Raw genomic sequence first — 13,958 nt, 5'->3', positions numbered from 1 at the left:
CCTCTGCTGGACATCTTTTGCTCTGTGTGCGCGCATAACATGTGTCTAGGTGTCTACGTAAGAGACGGAGCACGCATTTGGCCCAAGCTCAAGAAAGACGCTCTCTGGGACTGCAACACCCAGCATCCCCAGGCTAGCTTGATCCTGGCTGGCCCATTCTGAAAGCCACGGCCTCAAAAATTAAATTTCCAAGGCTCTGAAAAGAAATAGTAGGGCCTTGATTTCCAAAAAGCTCATCTCCCTATAACCGGCTGGGGAATAGGGGGAAAGAGAGGATCGTTTGGAAAATGGGCCCTGATCCAGAACAGAAGCCCATTTTAGATTCAAGAGGCCAACTCCGAGCTTCCTAATCCATACACCCGTTGCTTACACGAGATGCCAGCTGCTGTCCAAAGCAATCTAGTGGAAAATCTGGAGACGTTACTTTTTTTTTTGAAGACAAGACACACACCCCACTGGATGGTGGGATTTGTAGTTGCGGTTTCTAAACACCGGAATATGTCTCTCTATGTGTGTCTTGGGATGGGTAGGGCATTTCCAAATTTGTTGGCTTCAACGAGGAGAAAACTTACACGGTTGTGGATAAAAAGGCTGAGATGTGAGTAAGGATAATCCAGAGTGAGGAGGCGCTGGAGAAACTGAGGAAGAAACGGCGTGGGCTGCTCAATGAACACCCCCAGCAGCACGCGGGGATATGAGGCCTCCTACAAATGGAGAGAGAATAGGGAAAAGTTAAGTGAGCTTCCAAGCTTTCCACACAAAACTCTGAAAAATGCCGCCAACCGGCTGGACAGTTCAATGGTTTAAATATCTGGATGAGGAGTCAAGAGGTTGGGGGTTCAACTCCACCCCACAACTCACCGGCAAATCTGAGAGATCCAGGAGGTTTTCATCACACGTTCCACAGCCCCCTTCATACGTCCATGCATTAGGGATGTAATTCCCCAAATAATTGAGCTGTAACTGCAGAAATGGAAGGCAGGGTCACTAACCATAAAAATGAGGATGGTCGTTGTCACCATGAGGACTAGAAATCTTATTTGCTTGCTTGCTTGTCTGAAAGGGGGGGGGGGAGACACAAGAGTGTTTGCTTTTCCAGATCCAAGAACAGATACATGTCTGATTTATCCATTAAAGACCGAGACATGTTTAAAAACTTAGCATTGGTAGCACCAATTTGCACATCTGTCCAGCTTTTCTTACCCTACGGAACAATGTGGAGTTTCCAGGTGGTCCCCTGTCTATCCACTGACCAGAATATGTCAGAACTACAGACATAGAAACCAGCCCTCGGGGTTTCTGTAACCATGTTTAGGGGTCTCTCCTCCTGCACTATCCTAACTAGATTTCTTTAGTGCATAAATAATAGGTTCCCCCTACTGCAATGTTTCTATCCAGCAGTCACACGCTCAGCAGTAGGTCACTGCCCTCCGCCAATATCATCAAATTTCTCCTAGCTTTCTGACCGTGACAAGGAGTGAGTACTTAAAAAAAGGTGTTTTTTCAGATAAATATTCTTTGTTGTATTAGAGCAGGAGTTACCTTGGTTGGCCCATTGCCATGGATGACGACAGGAAGGGTGTCGTAAGCGACATTTCGGGCACGCACCCGGGTCCTCTCAAATTTCAGAACGACCTCATCTGTTAAACAAAGACGCATCAGGGGAAATGCTTCTGACTCATTCCTTGTGATCAAACCATGGGATTGTTTTCAATGGGAAAGAATGGCAGTGAACCCATTCGGGGTTTTAGCCTGAACTTTACAAGAACTGGATCCCATAACTCTAAATAGGTTCGGTGGCGAGAAGAGTTCGGATTGAAACCCAGAACGGACCACTCACCCATCCTTACCCCTACGATGTCAGAACCACTCATTCCCACTGCTCCAAACCTAGCTGATTTATCTTCCAGTTCCATTCATCTTTCTGGCTCTCTACCCTGATGCGTTCATTCAACCTTGGGTGGAATGCTTTTCTCTTAGGGGAAAACGCCAGCCACTCACCAATGGCCCCATTCAGATTCTGGAAGATTTTTGACTTGTGATCCAGGGCGATTTCATGTTTCTCCTACAGAGACAGCAGACAGGAGATGTTAAAGACATGACATTTTCCACAACCATACCCCTGTCCACCATTTATCCCTCGGGACAGTTAATATTCCAGTTGTGAACCACGAAACTATAATCCAATCCAGCCAGGGGTGAATTTTTTTTTTAAATGATATGCTTTGGTAAATCTGCTGTGGGTTTCACAAGCCTAGGCTTCTCCCAACTAGAAACACTTTCAAAACTGGGAATAGGGAATGTTTGTTGCTGTTTAGTCATTGAGTCATGTCTGACTCTTCGTGACCCCATGGACCAGAGCACGCCAGGCCCTCCTGTCTTCCACTGCCTCCTGGAGTTGGGTCAAATTCATGTTGGTAGCTTTGATGACCCTGTCCAACCATCTCGTCCTCTGTCGTCCCCTTCTCCTGCTCCCTTCACACCTTCCTAACATCAAGGTTTTTTCCAAGGACTCTTTTCTTCTCATGAGATGGCCAAAGTACTGGAGCCTCAGCTTCAGGATCTGTCCTTCCAGTGAGCATTCAGGGTTGATTTCCTTCAGAATGGATAGGTTTGTTCTCCTTGCAGTCCAGGGGACTCTCAAAAGTCTCCTCCAGCACCACAGGGAATATAACTCTCCTCAAAAATGTCATCTTGGATAAGATCTAAGACCTATCTAGATTCAATGTTCTGGTCCACACCAGCCAGCCAACCAAATTCCTCTGGCAAGGGTGGGCAACAGGAGATGTGAAAGGACCCATTAAAAGGCCCTCAAAAGATTGATCGGTGCCTTCTAATTTTTTTTTTTAATTTACAACGTCCTATACATTCCCTTTGGGGTAAAATCTTACTACATTCCCCCTACCTCTCCTGAACTCTCCGAGGCCTCTTTGGTGAGGTAACTGTAAATGGGTACTATAATTACTTTTGTAGTTATGGGGCTGTCCCCTCACTGAATAATGGAAGAGAAATTGTCTGTGGTTCAAATGTTGGTTCATGCCTCGTACTACTGAAGTCAGATTTTTAGCAGAACTTAAAATCAACTCTATAGCTGCATTTGAGAAAAAACAGGAAAGTAAAAAGGTACTTTTTGTCATGTACATCTAATACTAAATAACGACACTGAGGGATCTTAGAACTATTACTTATTGGCTATTTTTTGTTTTGTAACTTGCACGAGTGCAGAGGAAACTACATCCCCAGCAGAAGCAGGCAGTCTCTAATTAAAGAGTCCCTGTTGTGGTTTTGGATCATGCACGGCTCGGGCACAATGAGACAAAGTTGGAGCAATAGGGAATGGAAGCACAGAGGTGTTAATTCTTGGCATTCTGCCACTGCCAGTGACAGTCATTTCCCACACGTCAGTATAAATTACAGAAGCAGATAGATTTCCAGCTAGAATAAACCCCTTTTGGATTCCAAGGGCAGAATCCTACTGGATTTTTATTTGCTTGCAGGAGGACTTGTGGAAGTTGTCATGACTGATTGATGAGGTGGCCATGTAGCAGGCACACAACTGGATGTGTGACCAGACACACAACCAATGTAAAATGAAGCACGTTATAAATCAGCAGTTGTAGGGTTCCATGACCCTTCTTGGGGTTTTTTTTTGGGGGGGGGCTTGTTTTTTATTCTTCTTCTTTAAACAAAACTTTATTTTAGACAATCAGTCACGTTACAAACAGATAATACAATTATCTGTTTCGGCCAAAGAACCCGAAAAACCCACAACAACCATTAGATCCCGGCCTTGAAAGCCTTCGCGAATACACAGATAATACAATTAGTCATCTTACTTACTAAATATTTTAACATTCTAAACACCAGCTAATCACACCATTTAAAGAAACTACATTTAATCTCAAATCCATCCATTCCATCCTAGAAAGTTACTGACCAACAATCTGAGCAATCTAGATTATTTCCTAAATCATCTGGTTTCTCTTCCGATCGTATGCATCTTTCGCCTTTCCATGACCCTTCTTGTGTACACTCAAAAATTCAGAAGAATTCTGCCCACTGGGTCAACCCTAGTTGGGATGACCAACTAGATTTAGGCACTGATCTTCTGAGTTTTAGACCAAAGACATGTGCACTTCTCAAAACCTTCTAATAATCCGTTTCTGCTAGGTGATGTATATACAGTGGTGCCTCGCTTAACGACGTTAATTTGTTCCAGCGAAATCACTGTAGAGCAAAAACGTCATAAAGTGAAATAAAAAGCCCATTGAAATGCATTGAAAACCGTTCAATGCATTCCAATGGGCTGAAAACTCACCGTCCAGCAAAGATCCTCCATAGGGGCGGCCATTTTCCATGCCTGTATAGTGAGGAATCCGTCCCTAAGCACAGCGGGGAGCCATTTTAAGCACCCGGCGGCCATTTTGAAAACCCGACGATCATCTGTTTTTGATCGTCGTAAAGCGAAAAAACCCCATTGGAATCACCGTCAAGCGGATTCACTGTTAAACGGGGCAATCATAAAGCGGGGCATGACTGTATCCTATTTCAGCTTTCTAAGACTTGTGCAATCACTCTTAAAATGCTGGTACCTTCCGCAGCCACAGAACCAAAAAAAGCCCAAACATCTCAACACAACCAGTGGGGAAATCTCTGAAGGACGATGGGCGAAAGGGCAGGAAGAATTCACACCCCTTGAAACTTACCCGCAGGGCAGGATCCAGGTAAATGCGTGTATAGAAGAGCTGATCGTCATCGTCATCTTTGTATTTCCACAGCTGGACGATGCGATTGATGGTGGGGGCGTAGCCAATAAATCCTGGGAAATAGAGACACAGTGTGGTTGTTTTTGCAAGGTGGGGACAAGAGACAGACTGAAACTACATGGAGGACTTCATTCAGATTTGACTTGGGATTGTTTGTTTGTTTCAATGACTCGGACTAGAGTCAGAACCCACCCTCCCAAAATTTTCTAGAGCTTCCTCTCACAACATAGAGCCTGATAAGCCTACATGGCAGACAGTCTTTTGTGTGGATAAGGAAAAAAAAGCAGAAAAGGTGTGTGTGTAAGATGAGTTATTTATTGTTATTTTGACAACCGCTTCAGCGAGGTAGGTTATGGTCCACCTAAATATTTCTCCCACTTAATGCTAAGAAAATTCAGTATTTGTATTCTCGAAGGCTTTCACGGCTGGGATCTGATGGTTTTTGTGGGTTTTTTAGGCTCTTTGGCCGTGTTCTGAAGGTTGTTCTTCCTGACGTTTCGCCAGTCTCAGAGCACAGACAGAGTTCTGACTCCTGTCCTCTGAAGATGCCGGCCAGAGAGACTGGCGAAATGTCAGGAAGAACAACCTCGAGAACATGGCCAAAGAGCCCGAAAAACCCACAACAACAATCAAAATTCAGTATTATTTAGAAATCTGGCACTGGAATAAACATGTAAAACCCATGATCCCATTGGGATAATGTATTCCAATTGCAGAATCCCAGTTTTCCAGGTGCAGAATTTTGCTTTGGCCACCTTGCGCAGCACAGCCAGTCTCTTACCCCCGGAATTGAGGAAACGTTTGCCCACGGGCACTGGTGGGTACTTCTCCGCCAAGGACCATTCTGGCCAGCAGAAGCTTTCCGCCGAGAAGACCAGCTTGCTTTTGAACTGTAGGAACTTCCAGAGAAGTTCAATGGGGCCTCCGGCCAGGATCACATCGTAGCTGGAGAAATGGACAAAAGCAAGGGCTTCTGTGAGTGTCTGGAACAACCTTTGCCTTCTGTTGAGAAGGAACCTCAAGAACTGGATGTGGAGGAGACCCAGAATGTCACGTCTGGGATGCATCCCGCCCTATTTTCATGCAAGCTCAGATGATCCAGACCAACCTTTGTAAACCCACCTGTCCACAAACATGATGATCAGCTCCTCCTCGTTTGCATATTTCTTCATTTCTGCTTTCAGCCAACGGACCTTCTGTCCACCGCCAACAGTGCGGGCGACATCACCTCCTTTCCAATCTTCCCCTAACCCAAGAGTCTGGTGGGAAACAAGGAGTAGCTTTTTAAATTTTCTTTGGAAAATTATTATTATTATTATTATTATTATTATTATTATTATCATCATCATCATCATCATCATCATCATCATCATCATCATCATCAACAACAACAACAAAGAGGATCTGTCACTGAAATAGGCACAATTTCTATGTGTCTTTATGCCATTATCTTTCAGCATCAACAAAAGTTTGTGCAATCATCTTTCCAACCCTACGATAAGAGATACTACTCCAATATAAGAGATATTACTTCTAATAATGACAATATTGTTATTTTTATAACAATCAATTATATTTTCTTGTGTATCTTTTAAAATTGATCTTGGAGTTTTTATTGCGGGTGACTTTTCAATCATGTTTTTTAAAAAAATCTTTTCCAAAAGGAGATACTTGATATTTTTGGAGTTTCTTTGGGAAGTCAGTTTGGCACACCTTAACAGTGTAGTTGAAGTGTTTGGTAGTCTGCAGAAAGCGTTGGTACCCCTCCGTTTTTTCAGTGGCAGCTGTCAAGACCAGGAGTTTCCCTGAAGACAGAAAAAGAGACACACACATACACCCCGAGTGAGTTTCAAGAATGGAAATCTCAGGATTTTAGAAAGACTAAGGCCACAAGTTCCCAACTTGGCTACCAGGAAAGGAAGAAAGGAAGAAAGGAAGAAAGGAAGAAAGAAAGAAAGAAAGAAAGAAAGAAAGAAAGAAAGAAAGAAAGAAAGAAAGAAAGAAAGAAAGAAAGAAAGAAAGAAAGAAAGAAAGAAAGAAAAAGCCCATAATAATCTGGAATGTCTATTCATCCAGTTTCCTAAAACATTTTGGCCGTTGCTAAGGGATTTGGACTGAAAGCAAATGATGGCACTACATCATTTGAAATATAGATTTTTTTTCTGCTCCAAACCCCAAAGGATTAAAGATTTTTCTGCAAAGGTGTGTTGGGGGAAAACAAGATATATTCAACTTGGTTTAAACATGTCCAGGCACACACTATTTCACACAAGCCTGTTTGCAGAGTAGCAAAGAGACAGGATTGGAAATTGGTGTAATTTTTATCCCATCGCACTCCTGTTCACAGATCAAAGGACGGTGTCATCATCTCCAGTCTTGGATCCTCACCCTTCTATGACACCCCGGGGTGCAGGCTTTGAACTATTAGAATTCAATTCTGGATGGAAGAGGAACGTGTCCTCTTCCCGAATGCTTCCCGCTCCCAAGAGTTTTCTGCTTCCACGCACCTGCATCCCCCTTCCTCCAAAGCTGTCACATTGCTAGAAATCAGGTGGTTGAAAGACAGGCCCTTCAAGCGGAAGACCAACCAGCGGCTCTAGCGATTTTTGCAAAGGAGGATTTCAATTCCGTAGAAGGGTGAGGAAGGAAAGCCCAAAGGGGGCCTAGAGGAGAGCAGGGGGAGGATGGAGAGAGAGTGAGTTTTACACCATCTGGATTCTTGTCAAGAAGAACATTTTGCACACTCGGGGCAATGTTTTCCCTGGGCAGAGATTCATCATGCACCTGAGCCACAAACGGCACGTCTTCGAGGCCCCTCCGTTGGGGCAGGCAGGTCCAAAACCAACATGCGTCGTAACGAAGGTCAGACGCAATGTTCCTTGCCTCCTCCTCCTCCTCCTCTCTCTCTCTCTCTCTCTCTCTCACACACACACACACACACACACACACAACCAGACATCACAACCGAGAGGATCTGGCTGTCCTCCCCATCCTCAGCCTCCTGATTGAACATAAGGCAGCACAGCTAACAAATTAGTTGGGTCTCTCTCAACCCATTTCGAGGACACTGATATTGGCATCACAGATTTAGGAAGAAATTATTTTTCGGAGAAATTGTAACTTTTTGTTAGGGGACTAGCTGCTAGTTGACTTGGGCTGGCAGGAAGGCAAGCACAGCTGGTCAGTCCCAGAGGTGGTTCCAACACCCAGATCTACTAAATCTCTCCACTATGTAAAGATGATTACGTCTCCCCCGCACCCTGATGCCAAATATACAGGGTTTGGTTCCACTACGACAGAAGTGTTTTGTGGCAAGACTGAGCTGGCGACTCAAAACCAGTTTACTCTCAGAGGATAAAACAGGACATTGTGCTCCCAGCAGAGTGTGTTACATTTCTGCTGGTTTCATTTTCGATGCCAGTGAATCTTCACCTACTGGAAATTAAAGGATTTCAGCCTCTAGCGTAAAAAGGCATCATCTACCTCACCATACAAGCTTGAGAGCTTTTCCCAAAATGTGCCCAAGGGGCAGGCCATGTTTCTCAGGTCGCTGCCTGCCTCAAACTTGGAAAAGTTACTTTTGGGGGGATTATGTATCTCCCCAAAATAAAGCAACCAGCCTAACCCCAGTCCATGCTGGCTAGGGAAGGTCTCAAGAGCAATATGTCCATGTTCTGGTTGAGATCCAGAAGAAGAACCGAAAGGAAGGCTGGAGTAAGGAATATCACTCCTGCCCATCTAAATCCAAAGAAGCTTTTTCGGCTCTGGATCAGTGTCTAGTGTGGCCACACGCCTTAGTTACATCTTGGCTTGATTACTGCAACATGCTATTTGTGGGGCTGCCCTTGGAGATCATTCAGAAACACCAGTGGGTCCGAAATGCTGCAGCCAGATTATTAACTGAGGTTTGTTATATGGAACTTATAACTGTTCTGTTACAGCAGCTCCACCAGCTGCTGATTCATTTCTGTCTATCCGGACAATCAGGAGAGGCCTCTTCCATCACTGCTCCCAGACTCTGGAACTCCCTGTCACTGCAGGCCAGGCTGGTGTCTCATCTTTGCTGTCCTTCCCCAAGCTGGAGGAAGACCTTTCTCTTCTCGCAAACTTTCCTTTAAATGACTAGTTGACCAAGGGGGATTTTTAAAAAGGGTTTATTGTATTCTGTAGCTTGGTTTATGTTTTTATTATTGCTCTTATGTATCAGTTTTAATGGGACACGGTGGCGCTGCGGGCTAAACCGCAGAAGCCTGTGCTGCAGGGTCAGAAGACCAGCAGTCGTAAGATCGAATCCACGTGACGGAGTGAGCTCCCATCGCTTGTCCCAGCTCCCGCCAACCTAGCGGTTCGAAAGCATGCAAATGCAAGTAGGTAAATAGGGACCACCTCGGTGGGAAGGTAACAGCGTTCTGTGTCTAAGTCGCACTGGCCATGTGACCACAGAAGACTGTCTTCGGACAAAACGCTGGCTCTATGGCTTGGAAACGGGGATGAGCACCACCCCCTAGAGTCGAAAACGACTGGACAAAAATTGTCAAGAGGAACCTTTACCTTTATAAGTTTTAATATGTTTAATTCTTTTTAAGTATTGTAACCATTTTAGCTTCTAACTGCATTTCTTCCAATATTATAAACTGCCTCGGATCCTTTAGGGCAGTGGTTCCCAACCTTGGGCCTCCAGATGTTCTTGGACTTCAACTCCCAGAAATCCTGGCCAGCAGAGGTGATGGTGAAGGCTTCTGGGAGTTGTAGTCCAAGAACATCTTGGGGACCACTGCTTTAGGAGAAAGCCTATACATCTTTTAAACAAACAAACCGGATGTCTGGAGTTTGAAAATGTTAGCTTTGGGAAACCAACCCAAAAACTACAACTCCCAAGATCTCCCATTCATTCATCACACGTGTAAGAGGGTTCTGGATTTTGGAGGCTACTCATTCATTTATACAGCGACCCTAATTTGGAAGTACCTTGATGGCATACAAGAAAAACCAACCAAGTACCTATGCTGGCTGTGGAATCCTGGACGTTGCCATCCAACAGAGCAATTTTTGCCAGACTTTTGCCCAATACATAACTTAGGGTCTCCAGTGTGAGGTGACACAGCCCTCCAGCTAAAATTTGAACTGCCTAGAATGCGGTTTCTTGGCTCTTTTCCTTTTAAAAATCTCATCCATCCTGTTTTGGCTCCGTCCTGTGCCCTCAGACAGTGCCAGGCGGCGGCTGAGCCTCCAAGCCCTCAAAGAGCAGCCTTTCAGCCGACGAGGAATGCTGTCTTGGGCGCAGGCCAACGCTGCTGTTTTGGCATCCGAAGTCTCCTCGAGACAGTAAAAGCAGAGAAGCCGGTGCCGTGGGTCAAAAAAAATTTTTTCAGGGTCTGGGCGGGAGCTGAGCTACTTCAATGCTGTCTCCTTGCCCCAGCATAAACAGTCTTCCCATATATATATATGATGCAAAGTGGCCCTATTGGGAAGGCTGTTTATGCTGGGGCAAAGAGACAGCCTTGAAGCCGATATATATAGGTGCAAATTGGCCCTATTGGGAATAACACATATATGTGTGTGTTTGTCGACAAAGATCTGGCTGTTTTTTTAAAAGTCGCAGATAATTTCAGCTCCCTTGTGTCAAAAGACTTTGGCTGGAACAAGATGACAAAACTTCCCACAGCAAGGGACTGGAATTCGGGGCTCAGAGGCAAAACCCTTCTTCTATGATAAGGAATATGGACACACACAATTGCGCCTCTGAACCTATGCAGAAGGTCCTTCTGTGATGGGAAAATAACTACCGCCAGACTCTTTTCTGTAATTAGTATGGGGATTCCTGCCAGCTTGGACTCTAATGGGACTCTCTCAACTAGGTTCTATCCAGTTGTGTCAGACTACAATACCAGTCATTCCCTGCTCCCAGTGGCTGGGGGGGGGGAGCTGTAGTCCGAGAAATTGGTATAGGTTGGGGAAAAGGTTTTCTGGCACAGCTTGCACCATCAGCACGAATTACAAATTCCCACTCATCTCCTCAACTCACTGCCAGCGCGAGTTAATTAAATATATGTGTATCTACATTCTCACTGTTCCTTTTTGTCCAAAAAAGAATTTAATCCAGACAAGAATTTAATCCATTACCAAGAACAAAGAATTTCACATCTTGAATACATCAAAATTAACGTCGCTTGCAGGAGGATTTTCCCCTTTGGCCAAACTGTCACCGTCTCGTCTGCCAAACCACGACGGAATCCTTCTGCAGCAAAATTTCCAAGTTACTATTTTTCGCTGGGCAAACATATGGCCGTCTGACTAAAATATCCCACACCGGTACAGCCTTAGCACCAGAGAATTCTAGAATCTGCCGGAAATATCTCAATTTGTCCAATATGTGTAGAGAGGGAGGAGATGAACGGAGAAATTAAAACTCGCCGCTCAAGCCTTGGACAGAGATTATATTATTAGGCAACATCCTGACGAATTACCCACAGGGATGAGAAATAGGAGCAAAAAGAACTGGCAATACAAGATGGTAGAATCCTAAAATGCTACAAGAGGAGACATTGTAAACTTTTTTTAAAAAAAAAAACTACATCTCCCAGGATCCCCAACCAGTATAGCCACTGGCTAGGGTTTTCTGAGTAATGTAGTCCAAATTTTTTAAAAAATGTAACAAGCTTTTTCAGGAATCATCCTGCCATTAATGACTAGGGAACCCTCAGCGCTGTAATCCAGACAATAAACTCTTCTACATAGGGGGAAATGAAATCATGGAAACCTCTTAAGGCAGCCTTTATGTGCATGCCATTTATGCCCACGTGTACAAAATTTATGTACCCCATGTGTACCAAAGATGTAGCAAATAGCAGAGAGGACACTCTTGAAGTACCCCTCTTCTGGCCAAAAGCCGTCTAATTATCTTCACATTTTAATTCGTTTTTTAATTTTCATTTCTATTTCGTATACATCCATAATTTTAAATTGTGCAACGCTCTGCTAGGGAAACAGAAAGAAAAGGACCCATCACTCTCCCCTGTTGACTCTGGGTTGGGGCAAATGGGATATGTAGTCCAGCTCCTTTGTCAGACTCCCGATTCCTGAATATTATGCCCACCAAAAAAGAAAAGGAAAAGAGAGAGATTATTTGCTCTGAACAATGTGTCTTTCTCATTCTTCTTTCCTTCCACTTCAGCTCTATAAGAGTTAATATGATCTCATATCTCCTGCCTCCCAAAGCAACCCTAAATCCTCCCAGCCAAAAATTCCACCATTCCTCTATCTGCCAAAGTTTTCGATTCACAGAGATTTAAAAATCACCTCTCCGGAACCAAACAGCTGCCTTTCCGGGCACTTAAACGTCCTTCTGCAGAACGGGTTACATTTCACCAAGCCGGAAATCCCCAGCGGTCTTAAATTTCACCCCTGTAACATCTGTAAATACAATTATGAGCACTGTAGGGGCAGGAGTGACAGGGGAAAAAAGAGGACACACACTCACCTCCCAGGAATGTCAATTAGAGAGAGGAAAAAAGGCACAGATATGTTTAGCCTTGTATAGGTATTTATCTTACTATGGCTTTGGGGAAGGTTCCATAGAGCTGATGTGGCTACCTCGGTAGTCTGTTATGTATGAGAGAGCAGCATTTAAGCATTACATCCCACTTTTCCCCAATAAGACTCCTCTTCAGTTGTGTGGAGGCTCTTCGTTGTCTGGGGATAATGGGAACTGTAGTCAGACATCTCTGGATACCTATTTGCTTGCCATCTTGGCCCTCCTCTCCATTTTTGAGCATGCTTCAGATCACGGTGGGTGACACCGTGGCCGTCCAGATGTTAGGCCCATTCGAATCAATGGGAGGTAAAGAGGAGTTGACTCCCCAAATCCCTGTTGATTCAATGGGCTGACTCTAGTGCCACTTACTATGCTAAGCAACAGGATTCTGGCCATAATATGATATGATAAGGAGAAGTACATGTCTCCTTCCTCAAACCCCGCTTGTAGAAATCTAGACAGCTTGGTTAGACCAAACTGGAGTGATTCTACCTTATCAATAATGCCACATCATTATCGAGAAGAGCAAAAAGTGTGATGTAATTCTGGAATAAATAAGTCACTTCCCTCCCCTCCACTTGCCCACATTTATGCAACTTTCACATCTCAGAGGCAGGCAGGCAAGTCTGCTTCCTCAAAATCATTTTAAAGCAACCAGATTTTTTTTGGGGGGGGGGGAACGGCCATGTCCCCAACAGTAGTTACAGGGCAATGTCCAAGACTGGGGGAAATCCACAGAAAAGTTACCTTTTTGAGACCATCACTCAGAAAATGACAGAACCAGGACATGGCCAGTGTGTCTGCTGCTTGTGGCATTCTGGGAGATGTAGTCCAAGAAAACGTTAAGGACTCCCATTGCTGGTAACAAGGTACCCCTATTTTTCCGTGTATAAGACGTGCCCATGTATAAGACGCCCCCCACTTTTCTAATCCAAAATTAAGAAAAATAAATGGGGCTTAGCAAGTGTAGGGGGAAAGGGATCAAAGCGCTGCATGATCGCTTTGATCCCTGCTTTCCCCTCCACTTGTTTTTGTTTCTCCTCAGCTTACTTCCTTGTATAAGATGACCCTCAATTTGTAGTTTAAAGATTTTAGACAAAAATATAGTCTTATACACAGAAAAATACGGTCGGTCCAGTTACCACCCAGATAACGGTCAAGCTCTGGCCAAGTCCAGTCAAAAACTGAAGACTCAAGAGTGCAGATCTGACATTTTAGACGACAACACATGGAATTCCCTAAGGAGCGCCCGTTTTTCAGATACTGGCACAGAGTCCACATTACACTATTGGGTGGTATAGAAGTTAAGTAAGTAAGTACTCTCCAAAATTTGCCACGCACCCACCAAACCTGCCAAAGAATTTACGAGCCACCCACCTGCTCCAACCCAAGCCCCTCCAGATGTGCCAGACCACCTCTCCCATCATCCCCAAGTCAGAGACCCTGTACCACTTTGGCTGCTCTACAGAGTCCACCCTTCTTCATTGCCATCAAGCCCTCCTTAGGAACCCATAGTCTGTCCGGTCTAACAGTTCCTAGGAGTTAACTACCCATTTCTCTCCCCACTTTAACCTCCGCTTGGAGACCTTTTCCCTCAAGATCCTCACAATTACTTTCAGATCGTTTGCAAGCCCATCTTTAAAACGCTCCGGACATGT

The 13,958-nt window shown here is 44.5% G+C and overlaps 1 protein-coding gene across 1 annotated transcript in view; it reads right to left on the bottom strand.

Annotated features, from left to right (window-relative positions):
• The window catches only part of PLOD3 (procollagen-lysine,2-oxoglutarate 5-dioxygenase 3), a 28,785-nt gene that overhangs the window by 13,183 nt on the left and 1,644 nt on the right, over positions 1 to 13,958 (bottom strand). Inside the window, exons 2-9 of the mRNA XM_020809503.3 lie at positions 6,480 to 6,571; positions 5,889 to 6,025; positions 5,548 to 5,711; positions 4,707 to 4,819; positions 2,002 to 2,065; positions 1,543 to 1,640; positions 862 to 963; positions 573 to 704 (exon numbers count right to left, since the gene is read on the bottom strand). Coding sequence (XP_020665162.3) covers positions 573 to 704; positions 862 to 963; positions 1,543 to 1,640; positions 2,002 to 2,065; positions 4,707 to 4,819; positions 5,548 to 5,711; positions 5,889 to 6,025; positions 6,480 to 6,571 — 902 coding nt within the window. The remainder of the gene's footprint in view (positions 1 to 572; positions 705 to 861; positions 964 to 1,542; positions 1,641 to 2,001; positions 2,066 to 4,706; positions 4,820 to 5,547; positions 5,712 to 5,888; positions 6,026 to 6,479; positions 6,572 to 13,958) is intronic.

The sequence above is a fragment of the Pogona vitticeps genome, chromosome 6 (genome assembly GCF_051106095.1).
Source record: "Pogona vitticeps strain Pit_001003342236 chromosome 6, PviZW2.1, whole genome shotgun sequence".
NCBI lineage: Eukaryota > Metazoa > Chordata > Lepidosauria > Squamata > Agamidae > Pogona > Pogona vitticeps.
Note: the sequence above shows the minus strand (reverse complement) of the source record. Positions and strands in the feature narration are given on the sequence as shown.